The 21631-nt window shown below is 32.4% G+C and overlaps 6 protein-coding genes across 9 annotated transcripts; 4 read left to right on the forward strand and 2 right to left on the reverse strand.

Moving 5' to 3' along the window:
• Window positions 1–12: 12 nt before the first annotated feature.
• LOC140664602 (mevalonate kinase-like) lies at window positions 13–1317 on the forward strand. Its single transcript, XM_072889842.1, has 2 exons — window positions 13–981; window positions 1051–1317. The coding sequence occupies exons 1-2, from the start codon at window positions 85–87 to the stop codon at window positions 1315–1317; spliced, it is 1164 nt and encodes a 387-aa protein (XP_072745943.1). The 5' UTR covers window positions 13–84.
• On the reverse strand, window positions 1051–6795 carry Tpcn1 (two pore segment channel 1). The gene is made up of 11 exons (XM_072889798.1): window positions 6662–6795; window positions 6039–6262; window positions 5583–5747; window positions 5374–5499; window positions 4608–4915; window positions 4257–4537; window positions 3874–4095; window positions 3678–3797; window positions 3256–3595; window positions 2851–3152; window positions 1051–2729 (listed from the first exon to the last, which is right to left on the reverse strand). The coding sequence occupies exons 1-11, from the start codon at window positions 6762–6764 to the stop codon at window positions 2410–2412; spliced, it is 2511 nt and encodes an 836-aa protein (XP_072745899.1). The 5' UTR covers window positions 6765–6795; the 3' UTR covers window positions 1051–2409.
• Window positions 6796–6823: 28 nt separating this feature from the next.
• Window positions 6824–9397, forward strand: LOC140664606 (soluble lamin-associated protein of 75 kDa-like). Of its 3 annotated transcripts, none has more exons than XM_072889847.1 (4): window positions 6824–6981; window positions 8584–8945; window positions 9019–9195; window positions 9262–9397. In XM_072889847.1, the coding sequence occupies exons 1-4, from the start codon at window positions 6824–6826 to the stop codon at window positions 9378–9380; spliced, it is 816 nt and encodes a 271-aa protein (XP_072745948.1). In that variant the 3' UTR covers window positions 9381–9397. The 3 variants fall into 3 exon arrangements, with proteins under 3 accessions (XP_072745948.1, XP_072745950.1, XP_072745949.1); XM_072889849.1 differs by lacking the exon at window positions 6824–6981 and adding an exon at window positions 7328–7470; XM_072889848.1 differs by lacking the exon at window positions 6824–6981 and adding an exon at window positions 8240–8303.
• A 115-nt stretch (window positions 9398–9512) lies between these two features.
• Window positions 9513–14033, reverse strand: Rb (adaptor related protein complex 3 subunit ruby). The gene is made up of 10 exons (XM_072889796.1): window positions 13623–14033; window positions 13293–13368; window positions 12646–13227; window positions 12280–12576; window positions 11903–12170; window positions 11109–11822; window positions 10733–11023; window positions 10391–10662; window positions 9948–10312; window positions 9513–9825 (listed from the first exon to the last, which is right to left on the reverse strand). The coding sequence occupies exons 1-10, from the start codon at window positions 13754–13756 to the stop codon at window positions 9678–9680; spliced, it is 3147 nt and encodes a 1048-aa protein (XP_072745897.1). The 5' UTR covers window positions 13757–14033; the 3' UTR covers window positions 9513–9677.
• A 211-nt stretch (window positions 14034–14244) lies between these two features.
• LOC140664605 (uncharacterized) lies at window positions 14245–16300 on the forward strand. 2 transcript variants are annotated; one of them, XM_072889846.1, is made up of 5 exons: window positions 14245–14362; window positions 14491–14694; window positions 14854–15310; window positions 15401–15472; window positions 15605–16300. In XM_072889846.1, the coding sequence occupies exons 2-5, from the start codon at window positions 14616–14618 to the stop codon at window positions 15936–15938; spliced, it is 942 nt and encodes a 313-aa protein (XP_072745947.1). In that variant the 5' UTR covers window positions 14245–14362; window positions 14491–14615; the 3' UTR covers window positions 15939–16300. The 2 variants fall into 2 exon arrangements, with proteins under 2 accessions (XP_072745947.1, XP_072745946.1); XM_072889845.1 differs by having other exon boundaries at window positions 14246–14694.
• Window positions 16301–16704: 404 nt separating this feature from the next.
• Metrs (methionyl-tRNA synthetase 1) lies at window positions 16705–21630 on the forward strand. The gene is made up of 16 exons (XM_072889797.1): window positions 16705–16924; window positions 17120–17271; window positions 17367–17483; window positions 17586–17735; window positions 17817–17942; window positions 18143–18258; window positions 18366–18482; window positions 18568–18606; window positions 18683–18847; window positions 18925–19201; window positions 19293–19677; window positions 19877–20090; window positions 20175–20414; window positions 20505–20841; window positions 20917–21150; window positions 21237–21630. The coding sequence occupies exons 1-16, from the start codon at window positions 16822–16824 to the stop codon at window positions 21384–21386; spliced, it is 2922 nt and encodes a 973-aa protein (XP_072745898.1). The 5' UTR covers window positions 16705–16821; the 3' UTR covers window positions 21387–21630.
• The last annotated feature ends 1 nt before the right edge of the window (window position 21631 follows it).

Genomic DNA, 21631 nt, shown 5'->3' on the forward strand with positions numbered 1-21631 from the left:
TACAGTATCAATTTCTAATTTTTTTTTTATTATTCAATATTACATCAATTTTTTAGAAAACGGAAATTTTTATTCGTATAAAAAATGATTCACTTCAACATATCCGCACCAGGCAAGATAATTTTACATGGAGAACACGCGGTGGTGTACGGAAAAACTGCTCTTGCAGCTAGCTTAGATTTACGTACCAAGCTCAGATTCGAGGAACAAAATTGGAACAATATTCATATAGATTGTCCTAATGTTTATATGTCCTTAGATATACCTTTAGATGTATTTCTAGAATACTTTCAACCTTCTTATTCGTTTAACGAAACTGATCGATTGCTTGATCAAGTCGAACAATTTGTCACTTTAAAAAAAGGTTTTACCGGCATGTACAGCGGTACAAAGCAACAGAAGTTAGGCTTACAAGGAATACTTTATTCGCTCGTTTATATCGCCTACGAGGAACAGATACAAATTAAATCTTTCTCCGTGCATTTATCTACGGAATTAACGATCGGCGCGGGTTTGGGCAGTTCGGCATCGTTCGCGGTTTGTCTTGCAGCGTGCTTTCTCCACTGGGCACATTTACAAAAGGGTAATGATCATAATACATTTGACGAAAACGATCTCGAAAAGATCTCCAAATATGCTCTGAGCTGTGAGCGGATCATGCATGGCTCTCCGTCTGGAATCGACAACAGCGTGTGCACATACGGCTCGATAATAGAATTCCGACGAGGAGAATCGGTGAAGGTGTTGCCTAATATGCCAAGCTTGAATATCTTGTTAGTCGACTCGAAGATCAGTCGGAATACGAAAGATCTGGTAGAGCGAGTGGCAAAGACGAGACAATCTTTTCCTGTAATCATCGATTCGATCTTCGATAGCATTGATGCTGTATCAAAGGCGGCTCTTCAGGTTCTCGGCGAAATACGTGATGTTCAAACAACTGACGATACGGATCTTCTAGACTCACGATACAAAAAATTATTTGTAAGTCTCAATAATTAGGCGCTAAAAATTATAGTGATTTCGCTTATTATATAATCGTACGTTTTACAGACTCTTATTCATATGAACCAAGGACTACTTAGTATATTAAATGTATCACATTCAAAGCTGGATATCATTTGCTCAATGGCACGGAGTCATTCATTCGCAGGGAAACTCACGGGCGCTGGAGGAGGTGGATATGCATATATCTTGCTACTGCCGAATACTGAAAATGAGTACATTACATATATCTCTGAACTATTAACAAAAGAGGGTTTTTCTGTCAAAAGAACCAGTTTGGGTTGCAACGGAGTGACAATCGAACCTAATATATAATGGAATAGGATTAGTATTAGATTCATGAGCATAATATGAACAGGTATTAAGCTTAAGACAGGCACTAATTACAGTGGTTTTATAAATGAAAGGACAAAAAGAGAATAGAGAATTTCATATAATTCTATATATTAAATAATAAAGTATATATCTATTAAATAAATATACAAATAATTACATCGCATAGAGGGAAGATAACTAGAAAATATTCTTTCATGTTATAATATATAATATATAACAATACAGATATGTCTAACTTATAAATTACTGTCATTAATTTGTACGATGCACAGAACTGTCTCAAGGGGAAAATATTCTTTTTGTTTATGTTTGACTTTTAGAAATAGAAATTTTATTAAAATCCATTTTAAAAAAGTAAAAGGAAGTATAAATATTTTTCTCATCCTTCCCAGATCCCGTATTATTCTCTCGAGCCAATTTCATGATATATTCTAATTAAATTACAATTGCAATAGTTAACACTGTGAATAAAACTTTTTATAAAAAACAATAACAAAATAATTGCTCCTAATATGTTAAAATAATATAAAAATTACTTTGATCTGATGTACGAGTATTATATCGTTTTATGATCATTCTCATATATATAATAATAATCAGTATCAAAGTATATTTGTATCTCTATCTCGTAAATAATTATACATTCATATTGTGAAACTGTGATGTCAACACAAGTTGAAGTGTATTATAATCATTTCTTAAGTAGAATAAAATCATTTTGTAATGTTCACTAGTTCATCAAAATATCAAAATATATAATAAAAAAAGTTATTTTTAGATTAAAACTATATAATACTTGATCATAATTAATCTCTTTAAATTCTATTGATATATTTTTTATAGTTCATTAATAGAAAAAGCTTTTTGATCCAAAACATAATACATTGTTTTTTCCTATCACCGAAAAGTATTTGCATTAAATTAATATTTAAGCAAGTCATATTTATACAGTAAATGTATTTACACTAATGTAAGCAAAAATTATAAATTAATTTGAGAATACTTCTACTAAGTCACGTCGCTACTTTTATCTTACTAGATAAATGTCATCTTTACTAAATAAATGCTATTTTATTGATGGCGCAAATTGCCATTCATTACAAGATGATCTGTATCGGATATATTGTCACCACTTGGATCCTCTGTGTTATGCGCTACATTAGGTACCAGTTGCTTCTCTTCTGACTTCACTTCGGCTATCCATTCGTTTATCTCTTTAGTATACATCTTTCTTTGTAGAACTTCTCGTGTTCGCGGTCGTAAACCGACGAACAGAGTGCTTCCTCCAACAACCAAACAGTTACGTAGATTTTCTAAAGTTTGAAAATCTTCAATTATGCATTGCAATTCGTTCCACTTTAATTCCACTTCCTCATGGAGCATTTTTTCCTCTAAAAAACAAGATATAAGAATATTTATTATAAAAAGTTATTATATATACGTATTGCATATAAAAATTATAACATTTTTAAGAGGAGCAAAAAAAGAAGTCTTTATCGCTCAAATATTTACCGTCATGTTTTGAAGTCGATTTTTTATATTGTATCCTAAATCGAAAAGCTTCCAAGAAACTGGATACTACTATAGTCAATACGATCATTGTTACCAGATAAAATATCATAAAGTATATCCTCGTGTACATGCCCGCAGTAAATGCGTATGCATTCATTTGTATAAACCAATTATTAACAACTGTTAATTCGAAAAGTGTTATGCCGCTCGCTAGAAGATTGTCGAAAGTATTAAGATAGTAATATCCTAGCGCTGTGCTACCATTGACAGAATACTCGTAGAAATCTTCGACGGTTGTATTCCTATCAAGAATATTTGTAAAAATCAGTAAAAATTAAAAAAAAAGAGAATTGAGAAAAAAATATGTTCACTTTTTTTAATTATTGTAATTAATTTGGTACTAACTTGCAGCAATTTCGCATATCGTATCCAGCGAACAATTCCATCCCAATAATCGCGAAAAAGTAGTACAAAACCAACATAACGATCGCCGTCGAACACATCTGAGGAGACAGAATCACGAGAGTGCCAAAAACGTCTCGGTAGCGCTTCTTTATCTTGAACAGTCGCAACGTTCTGAGTGGCCGGAATATAACCAGGAATGTAGCTGATGGAAATAAAATGAGAGCACACGCGGCGACAAGAGTCATTATCGATGTTCCCAAGTCAAAGAGATTCCATCCTGAGCTCAGGTAACATCTAACGCCGAGAGCTAATACCTTCGACAATACTTCGGCCACAAAAACTGTAAATTTATTTGTGCAATTTTTTTTCTTTTACATGTGATATACGTTTATTTTTATTTTTTAAAAGATTTTTTCACTTACAGCCTCCAAACAATAGAGTATCCCAACATGCACCGAATACATGTGCAGATGCTTCAAGACTGCTACTGGGTTCTATGAGTCTTATTATCATCGCAATACAATTGCCAGTAATAATAATACCTGCAAAATTACATACAGTGAGAAATGAGATTTTTTTCACGAGTGTCAATCATTCGCACAAATGTTATTTACTTACAAACCAACGTTTCAAAATATGGCCATTTGATAACAGTATGGGCGCCTGTACATAGCATCTGTAGAGGCCACCACGTCGTGGCTCGGTACCACGGTATATTAGAATATTGCAAATCCCACTGAAGTGCCGTGGCATCGTAAATCGACAAGAATTCCTCGGAGTTTAAGGCACCGCTTCCCGATGCATTCATGTGACAAAACATTAAAACAATGTCTCGTATGGCTATAAAATGCGTATAATATTGTAATCGCAGGTATAGTCATTACTTAATTAAATACAGTTATACATCGTCATGTAACGTAAATTTGCTTCCACTCAAGTTTATTATATGACATAAAATTTAAGTTGTCTTGAGAAAAATAATAATAATCTCAAATACGTACATTTGTTTGGGGCATAATAGCGCATTAAACCTTCGAACTGACGAAATCGTATTTTGTCAGGATCCTGTTTGGAAACTAAGAGCTTAAAAGCATGCTGACATGCTTTCCTTTTATGCAGAAATAGTTTCTTAAACTTGTCACGTTCGCGAGATGTAAAGATTTCGTTTACCACAGCCAACATTAGATTCATCATTACATATATCATGGTACATAAGTAAGATACAAAGTATATTGCGTACCACTTGTTTTGCGAATATGACGGCATCATTACGTCCGGAAAGCTACAAGTTGCATAAGTAGTAAATTGTATTGTTTTTAAATTAATTACACTGAATTATATTGTCTACTCACTTAGCAGTGGTAAGAAGGACAAATAGACTGACGAAGCTATCTTGCAATGTGGAAAAATTCCTGTTCATTTCACTGAACATGTAATAGCCTAATATAGTATACGTAGTAATCAAGAAAAAAAGAAGCCCCAACATGTCTAAAATTGGTGGTAATGTGAGAAGTATCTGCCTTATAAATCTCCTTACACCTCCGCAATATTTCGTGTCTATTAAAAAGATGGGTCTCAGAGCGCGTGTTACGCGAAAATGTGAGGATTGCCGTACCAAAACTGTCATAGCTTCGAGAAACATAATAACTAACGTGATACACTGAAATAGAAATCAATTAAGATATATTAAAAGAAAGTCAATAACCTGTGTGGCTTAATGATGAATCGAGTTTTTTTTTTCATTAGAATTGTATGTCATCTCCTTTCATTTGAATTTAATGAAGAGTATTGCAACGTGTCTGATAATGTACTACTAATGTACTACTAATGTACTAACTCAATACTCATTATGCAAGTAAATTAAAAAGTCATTATATTCGTCGTAATACTCATTACTCATCGGAATGACGCGACTGTGGATCGTTAATGAATGCATGATTACTGTCTGATACTCTTATATCATCATATTAATTCACAAGTGTATGACAGGTAACTATTTAGATAATCTGATTATGCAAATATTTTTTTTCTTATTATGTTTTGTAATATGTTTTATGTCAAATATTGCTGCATCTTCACAATCATATAGATTTCAAGTAAGATTTTAGTGTTGCTTACTTTTAGCATTGTACGTTTATGTTTTAACATAGGAGCCCAGCCAGTCCATCTTAGTTTTAAAGCTAATTCCACACCAATAGTAACTAAAGCAAGTAATTCTACTGAACCATGTACCCATACTGGTACCTGAAACAAAGCATATATATAAGAACTACATAAGAACTATTGATAAAAAAAAATAATGTGTCATTTATTTGTTTGTAACATACTTTGAATAGCGGCAAAGCAGGTTCTTCTACAAATGCAAGAGATAGCAGGATTAATGAAGTCAACAAATCCAATCCATTGTAGCAACTGTTATGGACTAAGAGATATGCTGGTAAATCCTCAGGATGTCTTGGATGAGAATCAAATTTCTCATTATTTCTACCTTCCTAAAAAAGTATTTATACATTACCAATAATGATCAAATAGTGCAATTTAATATAATTTTAGTTCTCTTGTATAGATACAACATTAAGAATAATAAATTTATCTTTGTATTATATAACATGTTATGTAATGATGTAATGTTACGTAAATACTATACCTAGAATTCAACAGATATCCTTGAAAAAAAATAATTGGTCACTCAATTGTTCGTTCATATATGTACAAGCATGTTGTTGCGTTATTAACAAACCACTATTGAAATATATATATGTATGTACAATCAATACAGTTACCTGTAAAAATATTGCAGCTTCATGATAATTCATTTCCCAGTGAATATCCACATCGAAAGCTGTATCACACGAAGTAAATTCACGCACTACATTCTCAGTCATATTTTCAGCCCCTGTTTCACCCGCTTCGTATTTACAATCCAGCTGATTAGCAGTATTAGCATTGTTAACCGAAGACCTTACATGACTTTCTGAAGAAGGTGAAGACAGCATAGAGCCATATTCTATAAAAAATAAAATAAAATTTTGCAGATCATTTCAATGTGACAGTAGCCACAATAGCATATAACATATAGTTAATAGCATACTTTTGTAAGAAAACTCCATAATTTTTGAATATAAATCAGTATATCTTTAATAAAAATTTATAATATTTATTGAAGAAATAATTGTTAAGATTTTTTATATATTTGCTTATCAGCGAAGAGTCATAAATTTCGACAACTAAAGTCACAATTTGTCACATGTCACAAGACGCTCGTCTTTGTCAAAGGGATATTGTCACTGAAAAATAAATCTCTTTCAAGTATATGTAAGTATACTATGTCGCAACCATTTCGTAATGACATTATAAGCGCGTATCTAAATGAATTTAGAGTAATGAAGATTAAAAGTTGACTCACGTCGATTGGAGCCATTAGTGATCTCTTGGTCGAATGACAGACCCGCCTCATTGTTAAATCGCTGGTAATCGGTGGCGTGTTCACCGGACCGCGACGAAGACATTGGAGATTGGAGCGCGCGTCTCGCGTCACACAGCTGACGCGCACTGCACTAACTGCACCATGCACTTCCGCGGGCACTTCCTGTCAGCACGTCACGCGTCACGGTTGACAGCTCTTGGTCGGTCCTTGACAGATTCAGGGAGCCGGCAAACTCCAACACGGGATGACGACAGACTCCGACTGGATGACACGACGCGCGCCGAGACGTATATAGGCGTGTATGCGAACATGTGATACATATTCCATGTTTCTGACGTTATTGCTGAAGCGCATCGATATCGACGGTCCGCTTGACATTATTGTAAGAAATGTATAACCGCGCTCTCTTACTCTGCATATGATTAAACGAGATAGATTTATGTGCGGATTGATACGGCGAATGAAAGAGAAAGGAACAAAGTGCAATGCGCATGCGTCAATCCCACTGACTTTCAAAGTTCACGCTGTGGTACACATGTGATTGCAAAATAAAGAAAAATATTAAAACTTATCACGGCACCAATTAAGACCAAAGAACATTTTCATTGTTTTAATTATGATTGATTGCACCGTGAAAGATCACGTGTCAAACACGATGCAAAAGTCACGAGTAGCATGTGATAAGAGTTCATTGTCCTTTTTGCTACGTATTATTATATATAAGAAAAATGCAAGTTTTTGTCTCTTTGATGAGTAAACATTATTACTACATTCTTCGCAATACTTATGTAAGATTATGTGTAATTTGTGCTCATTCAGCTGTATGCGATCATATATATATATATATACACATGATCGTACATACACACTCGACTAACTCATCTTATCAGTCATGCCACGTGTAAGCACTTTAACACAAGACAATAAAAATTATAAAAATGCTTTATTAAAAATTAATTACTAATAATTAATTAGAACAAATATTATAAGAGCATTACAAATAATTCAATAAATAATAACTGATACATCAATTACGTCGGGAACTTTGACTGCAAAAGTATGTCTAATTTATCGTACGTTGTCATATTATAAATATATAATGAACCTTTTTTAAATGCATTCATTATATTTTTGGTTGGTTTTCTCGGCCACAATTCACGCAACTTTCTAAACTCTACAGATTGCACATAACTTTCTAAATATCATGCAAGTAAATTGTATTTTGTAATGTTTGAATATGATATACATCGAGATAAGATACACGAGACAAATGGCCGCTACGGCATTGTTGAAGTCTTTTCTTTTTTGTGCTGTAAAAAAATTGATACAGTTACTTTTAAATAAATAAATAAATGTAAACTATCGAAATCGGGAATTGCTTTCCTCGTTGCACTTGTTACAAATTGTCGTGAAAATTAAAAATATTACAATAGTCTAGAATTTTGTCACATGCTCATACAAGGTTTCACCCATAAAGTACTCTAAACAATGATTGAATTATATTCTTCTTATCAGTTAATAAGTTATGTTTTTTTGCTGTGCACAATCTAGTCGAATATTTCTCGTTTATCACAACGTCATTTGCGTTTTCGATCTGTCTGCCCAAGATGATATACTCGAGGTGATGGAATTAACTCTTTTCCTACAAATTCGTATTTATCGTTACCTTTATTTATCACTTAATATTGCATTGTTAATCTAAAAAAAGCTAAAAAAATTGATCGATTACATAACATCTCTTTGAGACGATGAGTTTGTCTCTGAAAATGAGAAATTAACGTCAGTAAATAAAATAATAAATCATAAATCATTATCGCAACTGTTATCATATTTTTCTATAAGAGAAAAATTTTTAAGTGATATAAAAAACATTATATATAACGTAATTTTAATTTTCGTAGGTGCGTAAAATGTGTTCGGATTGAGACGATCCGGCTTGACCTACGGAGTTTGAATATTCAGGGCGATGTTCGTCGTGTAGATTGCATCGATGGCGATCACTTCATAAATGTAATGTTAAATGACGAAATAATCGACATTAATAATATTTATAACGATCGACTTGTAGATGAATGGCGGCAGGTCCAGACGAATCGTGATAAGGTGCTCTTCTACATATTGAGTCAGATTGTTTACCCAAATTTCGACGCGCCACAAGCAGAGAAGTTCGAATCGTTGTATGCTCCGGCAGATGAACATGACATTATATCACTGAGATGGCATAAGGGAAAAGCAGTTGGGTTTTATACCGTTAAGCCTACAGGTAATTATAATATAATGATTTATTAAAGAAGGAAATTTTGCCGAGAATAAAGCGTTTTCAATAATTTACCTAGATACGGAAATATTTTCAATAAAGGAGAGACATGTGATGCCTATAGTAGATACTGCATACATTCGTTCAGAATACAGAAACCGAGGTTTTGGTACGCAGATCTTATCCGATGTGACTGCACGCTTTCCTGATGAAGATATCGGTTTTTCCAAGCCGATCTCAAACGGCATGTTAAGAAGTAAGTATTTAAACCAGAGTATCGTATCAGATTTATAATAATATACACATATCTTTTATGTTATAGTTCTGAAAACATTTCTGACGAGTCATAAAGAATACCGATTGCGTTTCTGGGAAATTGCAGACTGCGATATCGGCGTATCTCAGCAACTGATATGGTGTCGTTTGAAAAAAATGACATAGTTTTTATGACAAAAAACAATTGGAATTTATTATAAAAACCGTCGCAATAATGTAACAGTATATATATATATATATATATTTTTTTTTTTAATTGTATTTATATGCATGCATACATATACACTCACTCATATATATATATTCAATTATAGTTGTAGAAATATTTGAGTATAGAATATATTTGAAAATTTATCTATTTAACATAATAAAAAGGGAAAAGAAATATTCAAACCTTTCCGTCTCGTAAATGTATCAAATGCATCTGTATTATTAATTCTACAAGTAGAGTACATACCCATTTTATTTCAAGTTACTTTTAAACTCGTTCAACAAGATCGATCCTATAACCATTTTCTCACAGTTTACACAAACTTCCAATTGCTCAGTATCAATAAATTTTACTATTACCAGTACTAACGATTTGGACGCTAAAGTATGAGCGGCAAACCTGCATATATTCATTGCACTTAGATTTTTTTTAAACTTAATTGTTTAGATAAAAAATACATTAAAAATACATTTGCTTACAAACAATATTAACTTTATAAATTATATAAATTGTATGCTTACCGCATAATATCATCCTCGTTAGATATTCTTGCAACATTTGCTGTTTCAAAAATTTTTTGAGGAAGAGCACTTTTGTTTCCAGTATAAGGAATCTTTGCAATATGCTCGTTCATACCTTTCAATTTGGCTTTCTCTGCATTAAACATGCTTTCGGGCAAGGTGACAGATCTTATTATCTCTCCGATTGGTGGTTTGACACTGACCAAACATGAGTGTTTTTCATCGTTAATCGAAAAATCGATGTTGAAGTTTGCTGGTTGAGTGGAATCATTAAAATTAACACCTAGCGTAGAAGATAATGTACTGTTTATATCAAGAATTGATATTTGTGTAAAATCGTGAATAAACATTCCCTTTTGTAAATTCTGAAAATAATATACAAAATGTTATTTCATTATAATCATGCTATTGTATGTTAAATAATCTTTAGAAAAATTGCTTACTTTATTTCCTATATGAATTTCCTTAATAACATCGTTGCTTTCGTTAGAAAACGTTAATTCAATATTAACCAAACTCGAACTAACTAAATGTTGCGATCTCGTAAATCTATATTCAATTTTTAAACCATGCCCTGTGATATTATTTAATAAAGTAGTCTTTTTTAATGGAACGTATGATGTCGACACTTCTTGAACATTTTCCGTAATTATTGAATTAATCGGAGTAAGAAAACCACCTAAACTAGGCGTCATCACAGGAGTCATTGGAATAACTGCATAAAAAAGATATAATATTAAAATTCTGTAAAATTTATCTTTTGTCAAAAATCTCGTTCAACTAACCATCATCTAGATCTAATAGTAAATCAAAATTGCTTTTTGGTTTTTCTTTCGATTCTTGTTTAACAACTTTCGGTTTCTCCTCTTCACTCTCTTGAGTCTCACTTTCTTCTTCTTCAGAATCCGAATCTTCACTGCTCGATGATTCACTCTCGGAATCATCGGATTTCGTTTCATTTTTCTTTTCAATGCCTATCTCAGATTTATCCGATTCACTCGTATATTCCGAAGAATCGCTATCTTCGTCTGAAGATTCGCTAGAAGATGAAGAATCGGACGATTGATTATCTGATTCTGAAATTGAGAGCAGAAAATTAAAATGCATGGTACATACACACACACACACACACACACAAATGTTAATTCATCGTATTTTTACCTTCAGCAGCAGTGCTCTCCTCGTCGCTGTAGAACGGTTTCTCCTTTTCCTTGCTCTTCTTTTTCTCCTTTTCTTTTCTGCTGTGTCGCTCTTCTCTATGTTCCTGCACAATTGGTGGTGCGACATCTCGCACAGATGGATCTTGCGTCACTTCCGGGAATGGTGGTAAAGGCCGATAACCCGCGCACGGCATATCCAGATAATGAGATAAAGTGCCCAATTGATATTCCGAATCTTTGAATCTGGACGTTAATGTCGGCGCTGGTTTTGGTGCAAGAAAAATCCTCTTTGCGAATTGCGGTAGCTTCTTCTTCTCATCGCCTTCATCTTCGAAGATAAAGTGTCGGAGGAAACGTGCGCGATCTCTGATGTCATAATTCTGATCGTACTTGGCGAGTTGGAAGACATATTGACAGAACAGTTTCGTTTGTACAGGATTGTTCAAGCATAATTTCACGGCCAGATTTAAGGTTTGCAATTTTACTATATCTTGTTCATTTACGAAACTCTTCGCCATTTTTCGAAGCACGTCCGGCGCTATCTTAGGAACTCTGTCGGAGTATTCGCCTAGAAGCCATAAAATAGACGCTCTGGCCTGTGGTACCGTTATGAAATCCATTAATTTCGCCATGTGACCGATTATATCTTTATGCTCATTTGGCTGCGTTTGTAGAAGTTTTTTTATTACAACTACACTTTCTGCCACGATAGCCTCTGTAGAAAAATAAAATTTAATGCGGCAAAATATAATACAAGATATGTAATACAGAGTACGCAAATTGATAAAAGTTTACCATCTCTATTGCTTAATAAAGATACTAATCCATTGAGGCATGTATCAGTCACTTCCTTAATGTTGCTTGCACATCTGCCGATCGCCTGAATGCTAGCTCCAACAAATTCCTTGTCACTGCTGGAGATATATGTCTGAAATTCTCTCAGTATTACACCAATGCTGGTTTCAGTCGCCAAATTTGTCAATATGTCAAGTTTCAAAAGTTTTATGTGAGTAGGATCCGAAGTCCGCACGAAAAATGATTTCAAGAAGGGCTCAAACATTCCCTGAAAAGAACAGAATAACGTAAATATACCACACATAATTATATGACATGCGATATAAATTGTATTAGATTAATTTGTATTGCATTTTAGAGCAATATACTTACATTACCTTTCTTGTAATTGATATGCTTGCGATACAGTGAAGAACAATACTTTGCACTTCTCTATGACATCTCAATAATCTTATTAATGCCTTTGCAGCAGTCATAACTTCGCTTCTAGGTGCTGCATGATGGTATAACTGAGCAACTGCCATTACCACAGAGGCATTTCGACTTTGTAACAAGGGTTTTGTGTTTCTTAACAATAAACGATGATCGGGATCTAATGTAAATTTTGGTTTTTTCGTATTGGAAGAATCAGAATCAGAGTCGTAAAATGGTCGATTTTCGTCTTCATCTAAATTCTGCGAGAATATTCAAACCATTATTTGAATTAATCACCATCTCACTGAAACATCTTTAAAGATACTTACGTCTGTATTTGGATTAACAAACTGTGTTCTAGCATATCTAGTGAGCATGTTAACAATAACCACTTGGCCCCATTCGTCGACATCTACCAATAAATTACATAATTTTCTATAATTTTTATGGATAAGATCTATTCTTTCTGGACACACTTCTTCAAAAGCCATCACTGCTGAACCCACCACAAGAGTGGTCTTATCAGAGAGCAATTTTTCCAGTACACTTATCAACTCTTCTTTTTGTTCAGGATCCAACGAGTATAATTTAGGAATAGCATGAGCGGCAGTTTTTCGTACATATGGTGACATATCGCTAGCCGAATCTTTAATAGCAAGCATAACAATGGGTACTATCATGGAAACTCGTATACTGGATAATACTCTTAAAGCACTTGCTCTTATTAGCTGATTGGGATCCTTCAGAGCTCTTTGAAATGTTGATATAGACAGAAGAGCAAGATCCTGTTGATCCTCTGCATAACGAACTAAATAAACATATACTAGTTTTTTTACTTCAATATTTTTAGATACTACATTTTTTACAACAGCTGGAAATAGTTCTGATGCATCCCTTCCTTTGGCTACCATCTGAAGAAAAGAATGAATTATTATTGCTAACATCACTGCTTACTATATAAAATTTATATAATTACCCCAATTATACGTTTCATGGCTTCCAACTTAAGTCCATCTTTATTACTATCCAGCATTTCTTTCAGATCTTCATGTCTAAAATATAAAAAATACTTTTATAAAATTCTGATAAAATACTTATATAAAATTTCTCGTCTTACATTATGTCTATATCTAATACACTGATATTTTTACTACATTTAAATTATACAGAAAGAAAGAAATTATCAATAATAATACTGTTCAATATATAAAGCGTGTAAAATTTCAATGTGTAGTTAGAACATTTTCCAATGATCACTTTATGATTAAAAGAATTGTCTTGCATGTAATCAAAGTGGATTAATTACTTCTTATAATCGGAATGAAAAAATCCGCCGGAGGCAGGATCTGTCGCGAGATCCACATCACCCGCGCTGGACGGCCTCTCATTACTATAAGAGCCACCGTTATTGGACAACGTATTTGCAGCTGCTGTCAACATCTTCTTATGTAGAAGATATCTTGTGACTCTTCTTTCTATAAGATAAATTCCAAGATTATCCACGCCCCAAAATACTTGTTTCCCGAACTTTTGACAGCTGTAGGCCTCAGCGAGCGGCCATGCTTGATATATGTATATATATACATCCACATCACAGATCACAGATCCAGCCACATGACATTGACATTAAAATATATATAGATGTGACATTAGCTGTCAAAATTAAAACTGAGAATAATGAGTCAGATAATTAATATGTATTATAATTAAATATCTGAGAAAAATTATGCTTTTCCTAGATTAGATTAGACAAGAAACTAATGGAAGAGACAGAAATTATACACTACAATAATAATTGGTAAAAAAATAATGGAAATTTTTCAGCTTGGAGATCTACTTTACCGATTTCCTAATCGTAACTCCACGAATGACGTTTGATGGTGCTACCGTCGCGCATGACGCGAAAGCAGAATTGGAATATAAAAGATCTGGGTTAGGTTCTCTCTCGAAAATATTTCTCTACCCTCTCTCCGATCATCCCTCTCTCTCAAACGAGCGTTTCCTGAGTTTCCTTGCTGTAGGTGGATACGAACGTTTCTCGCCAAAGTACGGTACAAGCTGGCTGATCATATATTTATCATGCCTGCACCTTCTTACACTTTCTGCAGTCGTAATATCAAAGGTGCAAAAGGTGCAATGGAATAAAGCGCGAAAATAAGATATTACGTTTCCAGAGTAGAGAAGAAAACTTTTTCTTATTCCAACTAATTTCGGAGGAAGAAAAGCAAGTGGGTCGAGTGCCTCGAGTAATTCGATTGGTTATATTTGGCTACTGCGAAGTGTTATTTCTTCAGAAAAAATGAAGGGCACTATTCAACGTGACGAAGAAGGCAAACCAATCATAGATAGCAATGGGTTTGTTACAATTTCGTGCGAAGGTAATGGAGCATAAATATTTTTATTTTTATGATATATATAATATACCTAAAATTGCGTAATCCTTGTTGATTTGGTGATATATTCTGTATGTGCGTTTAAGTTTAGTTAATAATAAATTATAATTTATCATTAATGAAAGTACATTTGCACATTTGTAGAGGACAGCTTGGTATTCCAACTACACTTGTCAGACATTGATGAAAAAGCAGAGCAAATGTGCTTCAATGTCAATGGCAGAGATATATATATCGATGTGTATCCGTGGGAAATGGTTGAGAATGATTCTGAAAATGACAAAGTAGAAATACCTGAAGATGACAAAAAGGATACTCCATCGACAAGTAAAAGTGGGAATGCACATTTTCCTTGGTGTGATGCCTCGACAAAAATTTTTTTGAAAGAATATAAACTCAAGAAGGAACTGGTAAGGAATCGGAAACTAAAAAATATGAAACTTGCATATCAGGAAATATCTAAGAATTTGCAAGATAATGGATTTACTGTATCTCCTTTGCAAGTAGAAAATAGATTCAAAACATTGAAACGTGCTTATAAAAATATGATAATACATAATAGAAGGAATGGAAGAGGAAAATATATCTGTAGTTATGAACAGTAAGTTTGTTTCCGATAATCTTTTGTATATATTTACCATTGATAAATTAACATTGATATTGTAAATTAATATATTAAATATATTTACAGGGATCTAGATGAAATTTTTTCTAAAAATCTTTTAAATGATGATGCAGAAATAAAAGAAGGATTAGAATCAGAGTAAGTTATAACTTGTCAAGATAGTTTCAAATTTTTTCAATATTTATTAAAATTGATCTAAAATCTAAACTGATTATAAATGAAGATTTGGGAAATTAGTTAGGCGTAACCAATCACAAATAACTCTTACAGAAATTCTACTTTCAATGCTGAAAGAATACATAATTCTGGCAAGAATAATGAACAGTATGCAAGATTGGAAGCTCAGCATCTGAAGTTAATTGATAATCTGCAAAACTATCAGCGTATGATGAAGAATTTAATCACCAAGACAGACAACAGGAGTAAAATTGGCAATGAAACGCAAAATAAAATCTTACAAATATGCATGGAAATGCATGATATGCAGAAAGAAGCATATGCTCGTGCAGAAGAACAGAGGGAGAAAGCCAATCTACAGAGAGAAATAAAAAATAATTTACTCCAAGAAATCTTGACAATCCTAAAATCTAGAAAAGAAACATAATGTGATTAATGTCAGATAAGCAAATGCGTAATGTCTTGTTAACATCTTTAATAGTAAAATAATGTATTATTTATTTTGTTAAATGCAGAGAAACTAATATCTTTTTTGTTGTATATTTTATAAGTTTGTTACAAGATTAACATTATCTTATCTGGCAACTTATAACAAATTGTATATTTATGCAATATTTTTTTACATATGTAAATGTACATTAATATAAGATCATTCAAACTTACTTTTTATGGAAATGAAAAAAAATCACAAATCATTTAGATGAAAAGACAAGATTTCTACATACATTGACTTGTTAACACTGTTAATTTAAGCTACTTCAGTAAAAAATTTAACATCTTTTTCATAAGACAATTCTCTAATATTATCATTAATGTATATATAGTTATATTTAATATTGTTAAAATGTTTGAATACCTTTAGCTTCTCAGAAACTTATTTTACTTTATGTAAAATGTACTAATTTATATCACAACAAACTTTATAAGAGATGTAAACATCTTTTTAAACTTGCATTTTCATTTGATATGATATACAAATATATATTGAAATGCATGCAGTTTTACATTACTCGACTTTCTATTTCTAAGTCTATTTAGGTATCGATCGTGTAATTTTTTCTCTTAAGTGAAAAATTTTTTTGTCCTAATTTAAAGCTGTTGAAATTAACCAATCAGGATGAAGAAATTTTTCACTTTTGTTCTATATTGCTATGACCATACTATCTGATGCAATCCAACGAATTTGTGGAAACTAGGCTTTAAGTTAAGTCTATGACGAACCGACATACTTCCTGTCGCTCACATGTCTTGCGGTTGTGCGCTAGCATATTTCCTTATTTATTGACTTATTTATTAATTTAGTGGTAACAATGATCATTTCGACGAATGAGAACAATCCGAACGCGTTAAAATTGATTATCGCGGCTAAATTGGCGCAGAAGACTTTTACTGTTAAAATCGTAAAGCCTGGCGGTAAGTCCATTAACCTCTTCCTGTTCGAGCTTATAATTAACTTGTAATTAAATAAAATTTTAGAGAGCGAATCAAGAGAGATATTAGATTTATTTTCTTCGTTTTAATATTTACAATTCATACACGTAACATGCATGTCGTTAATAACTCCATAATTTTTTTATGCAACAATTGCATGTATTGCATTATGTATAGATGCCACTCTGGGCCGTTTACCAACGCTAACCATACCCTCGGGATTATCCTTATTCAGTGTCTCTTCAGCACTGCGTTTTCTATTGCCTGTACCTAAAGAATTGGAAGTCCTCAATAATAGATGGTTGGAATGGGAAATTTCTCAATTACAGGTATAATTTTATAAATATATTAAAACAAGTTTTTTTCTTTTTAAACATTAAAAATGTATTAAAATTTGATATATTTTTATTTTTTATTTTTACAGCCAACTATATTAAGTCATACAAATACGAGGACTTTTAAAATTTCACAGAAATCAGACTTATGGTCTTTATTAAAAGATCTCAATAGTGAATTAAAAGATAAACAGTACTTAATCGAGGTATGAAATTACATGAGAGAAAAAGTATTTTATTGTTTTATTTAAAAATATTTTATATCTTTTATTTTTCTATTTATCTTATTTTTTTATCTCTTTTTACAGAAATGTAGTAATTTATCACCAGCAGATATTTCTATTTGGGTAAGTCTTTGGAGTACCATATTACTTGCAACTATGAAAGATGATATTTCCAAGGATTTGCCAAATGTCAATAACTGGTTAGTTAATATTGAAAAGCAGCCAGTCATTCAGGTATAAACAGTCATTGTACTATACAATTATTATTTTATAAACATAAATTTGATATGTAATTAATTTATTATGAATATGCAGGAATCTATTAAAGAATTTAACTTGGAAAGAGGTCCAAGGGCTATTGCAAGTATTGAAGCCACCTCTTGGTTTCCTGTTAATGCAACCTCAAGTAGTTCACAACTTTGCGAGTCAGTACCAAATGATGTAAGTATTTGACATTTTATATATGAAGTATTATTTAGTTTTAAAAACAAATTTATTTTCTTTTTTGTATTTGAGATTCTGATGTAAATAATTCTATTTATAAATAATAAACTTAAAACACAGAAAAAATTTGAAGTTAGTCATATATATTTAAATGATTTTATATATATATATATATATATATATCTAAATAACTTTAGACTAGCCCAACTAAGGAAAAAGAGATGGAAACTATTAGTCAAGAAGAACTTCGTAATATAGAAAATAGCTGGACTAATGGACAATATCCAGAAGTCAAAGAAAGTTCATATCCCATGTAAGTTGTATCCCATGTAAGATTTTATATATTTATGCACAATATACATGAATTTATGAAATTCAAAATTAAGAATTATTTAAAAATAATTATATTTTTTCTTTTAGATTGCCTAAAAAAGGTGAGAGAAATGTATTGATAACATCAGCTCTTCCATATGTCAATAATGTTCCACATTTGGGAAACATTATCGGTTGTGTTCTTTCAGCCGATATCTTTGCAAGGTTTGTATACAAGTATACATAAGTACCTATAAATATATCATAATTTGTAACACTAATGCAATTATTATTTTCTTGATTTGCACAGATATTGCAGGCAAAGAAATTACAATACCCTTTATATAAGGTAATTATCATTTCTAAGATAAAAACAAAAATAATAATATACATCTATATAATTAATTGAAATAATTTAATTTTAGTGGAACCGATGAATATGGTACTGCTACTGAAGCGAAAGCTGTGCAAGAGAAAACAACTCCTCAAGCTATTTGCGATAAATTTTTTGACATACATAACGATATTTATCGTTGGTTTGGTATCGGATTCGATTACTTTGGTCGTACTACTATACCCGAGCAGACAGAGTAAGAGTAATATCAGTATTATTTAAAAAATTTTTTTTTTTTGTTTATCTCTTTCATTATCTCTTGTATTTTTTCAGAATTGTTCAAGCATTTTTCCTGAGAATCACATCACAAGGTTATATATTGACTGACACTGTGGAACAGCTACATTGCGAATCTTGCGATCGGTTTCTTGCCGACAGATTTGTGGAGGGCACGTGTCCCGGATGCAAATATGAGGATGCGCGTGGTGATCAATGCGATGGTTGCGGTCATCTTGTGAATGCAGTCGAGTTAATAAATCCTCGATGTAAGATGTGTAACGCTAAACCTGTCATTAAAAACTCCGTACAATTTTTCTTGAATTTACCCAAAGTAAGTTTATAATATCGTAATCGCTTCACTGATGGCATTTCTGGCAAATACAGAATATATGTTACAAATATGTCTTTCTTGTATGTTGCAGGTAGAAGAGAAATTGAAAGAATATGTCACTACTGTGGAAAAAGGATGGTCCAACGTCGCGAGAATGGTTACGAAAGCATGGTTACGCGACGGTCTTAAGTCACGTTGTATAACCAGGGATTTGAAATGGGGTATACCAGTCCCAGTAGAAGGGTTCGAAAATAAAGTGTTTTACGTCTGGTTTGACGCCCCTTTCGGATATATCAGTATTACAAAGAGGTATACCAAAGAATATAAGAAATGGTGGCAACCTCCTCAGGATATGAAAGTCGATTTGTGCCAATTTATGGCAAAGGATAACGTTCCATTCCACTCGATAATGTTTCCTGCTTATTTGCTAGCGGCCAATCAAAATTATATGTTGATCAAGTATTTAATGGCAACTGGTACGATATCTCTAAAGAATACACATTTGTCGGATGTGCTTTATTAACTTTATGTCTCTATGTATCTTTTTCTATTTTTTTTCTTAATTATATTTTTCGAACTTATCCATTTTACCTTTTTCCTTTGTATCTTTTTTATTGTTTACTTCTATTAATTTTATGTTATTTTTATACCAGTTTAATATTTATTTCGTTTCAGAATACCTAAATTATGAGGATAAGAAATTCTCCAAATCTAGAGGTATTGGCGTATTTGGAACTGATGCCAGAGATACCGGCATTCCAGCGGACGTATGGCGATTTTATTTAGCGTACATTAGGCCAGAAACTCAAGATTCCAATTTTAATTGGGTAGATTTAGCCATGAAAAACAATAGCGAATTATTGAATAATCTTGGCAATTTTGTCAATAGGTTTGTAATTATCTTATTTCTTTGTACTGTAACAATAATTAATATTTTGAAAACCTTATTAACAATCTCAAAAACTTGTTATAGGGCTCTGGTATTTTCTGAAAAGTTCTTCAACTCTACGGTACCACCGATAGAACAGTCGGAAGAAGCTGATTGGACTGTATTGGCGTTGGCACAACGCGAATTGTCATGTTACATAAACTCAATGGAGCAAGCTAAGTTGAGAGACGGTTTGAAATACATATTGGCGATTTCAAAACACGGCAATCAATACATGCAATTCCAACAACCATGGACAAAAGTTAAGGGGACCGACAATGACAAGTAATATCATGAGTTTTAACTATTATTTTTTGTTTTTGAATATGAATATTTGTTCTTAAATTGAAAAATATTTTTATTGAAAACCAATAGGAAAAGGGCCGGAACTGTTGTTGCAATTTGCTGTAATTTAGCCTGCCTTCTATCCGCTCTTTTGGCTCCCTTTATGCCCTCTACAGCAAAACAATTGAGATCTCAATTAGGTTTGAGTAACAAAAGTTATGGCTATATTCCTGAAACTATAACAAACATGTTACCTACTTGGCATAAAATCGGTAAACCTAGTCCATTATTCATTAAGATTGAGGATCAAAAAGTAGAAATGTTACGCAAGAAATATGCTGGACAACAAGAAACTAATAATGAAATGTCTGCAAATAAAACTTCCAATGAAAGTGTTGCATTCTTAGAAGCTGCTATTGCGAAGCAAGTTAGTAAATCTTTTCTTTCTGTTTATTTCTTTTCTTTCTGAAAATTATTTTCTTATAACTTTTGTATTTTCTAGGGTAATTTAGTAAGAGAACTGAAAGTGAAACACGATAAGAACATTTGGCAACCTCAAGTAGAAATCTTGTTGGACTTAAAGAAAAAACTTAATGATCTCAACGTAAATAACGTAAACGCACCTGAAAAAAAGTTACCCGCGAAAAATAAAAAAGCTGAACCGACGCACGTGCCAGAACAAAATGGAGATGCTCTAACAGATGTGGAAGCATTAGAAATGGCTATTGCAAAACAGGTATTGGATGTCGTAAAAAAAATAGGACTTTTTTTCTTACGATAATCATGCACTCGATTTATATTACATTACGTATGCAACTTTAGGGCAATCTTGTGCGAGAATTAAAGGCCAAGGAAGACGGAAGCGTATGGAAACCACAAGTGGAGATATTATTGAAACTGAAACAACGTTTAATGGATCTCACTGGAACAGCACCAGTTGCTGTTGATAAGAAATCCAAAAAGAAAAAATAACTTTTAACTCATCTTTTTTATAATAAAACATAACGAAGTATTCCTTTTTTTATCACATTTTTTTTCGAAATTATCATGTGTAAATTAACGTATTTATATATTTTTTTTTTATACATGCACAAAAAGTGGTGCATTAATAGTATTTGGATAAAAAATCCACATGCACTTTGTATTTAATATGTTCATTAGATTCTACATATGTATTGTATATTGGGAATTGAAGGAAAATTGAGGAAAAGAAGAGA

Source organism: Anoplolepis gracilipes, chromosome 4, assembly GCF_047496725.1.
Source record: "Anoplolepis gracilipes chromosome 4, ASM4749672v1, whole genome shotgun sequence".
In the NCBI taxonomy this organism is placed as follows: domain Eukaryota; kingdom Metazoa; phylum Arthropoda; class Insecta; order Hymenoptera; family Formicidae; genus Anoplolepis; species Anoplolepis gracilipes.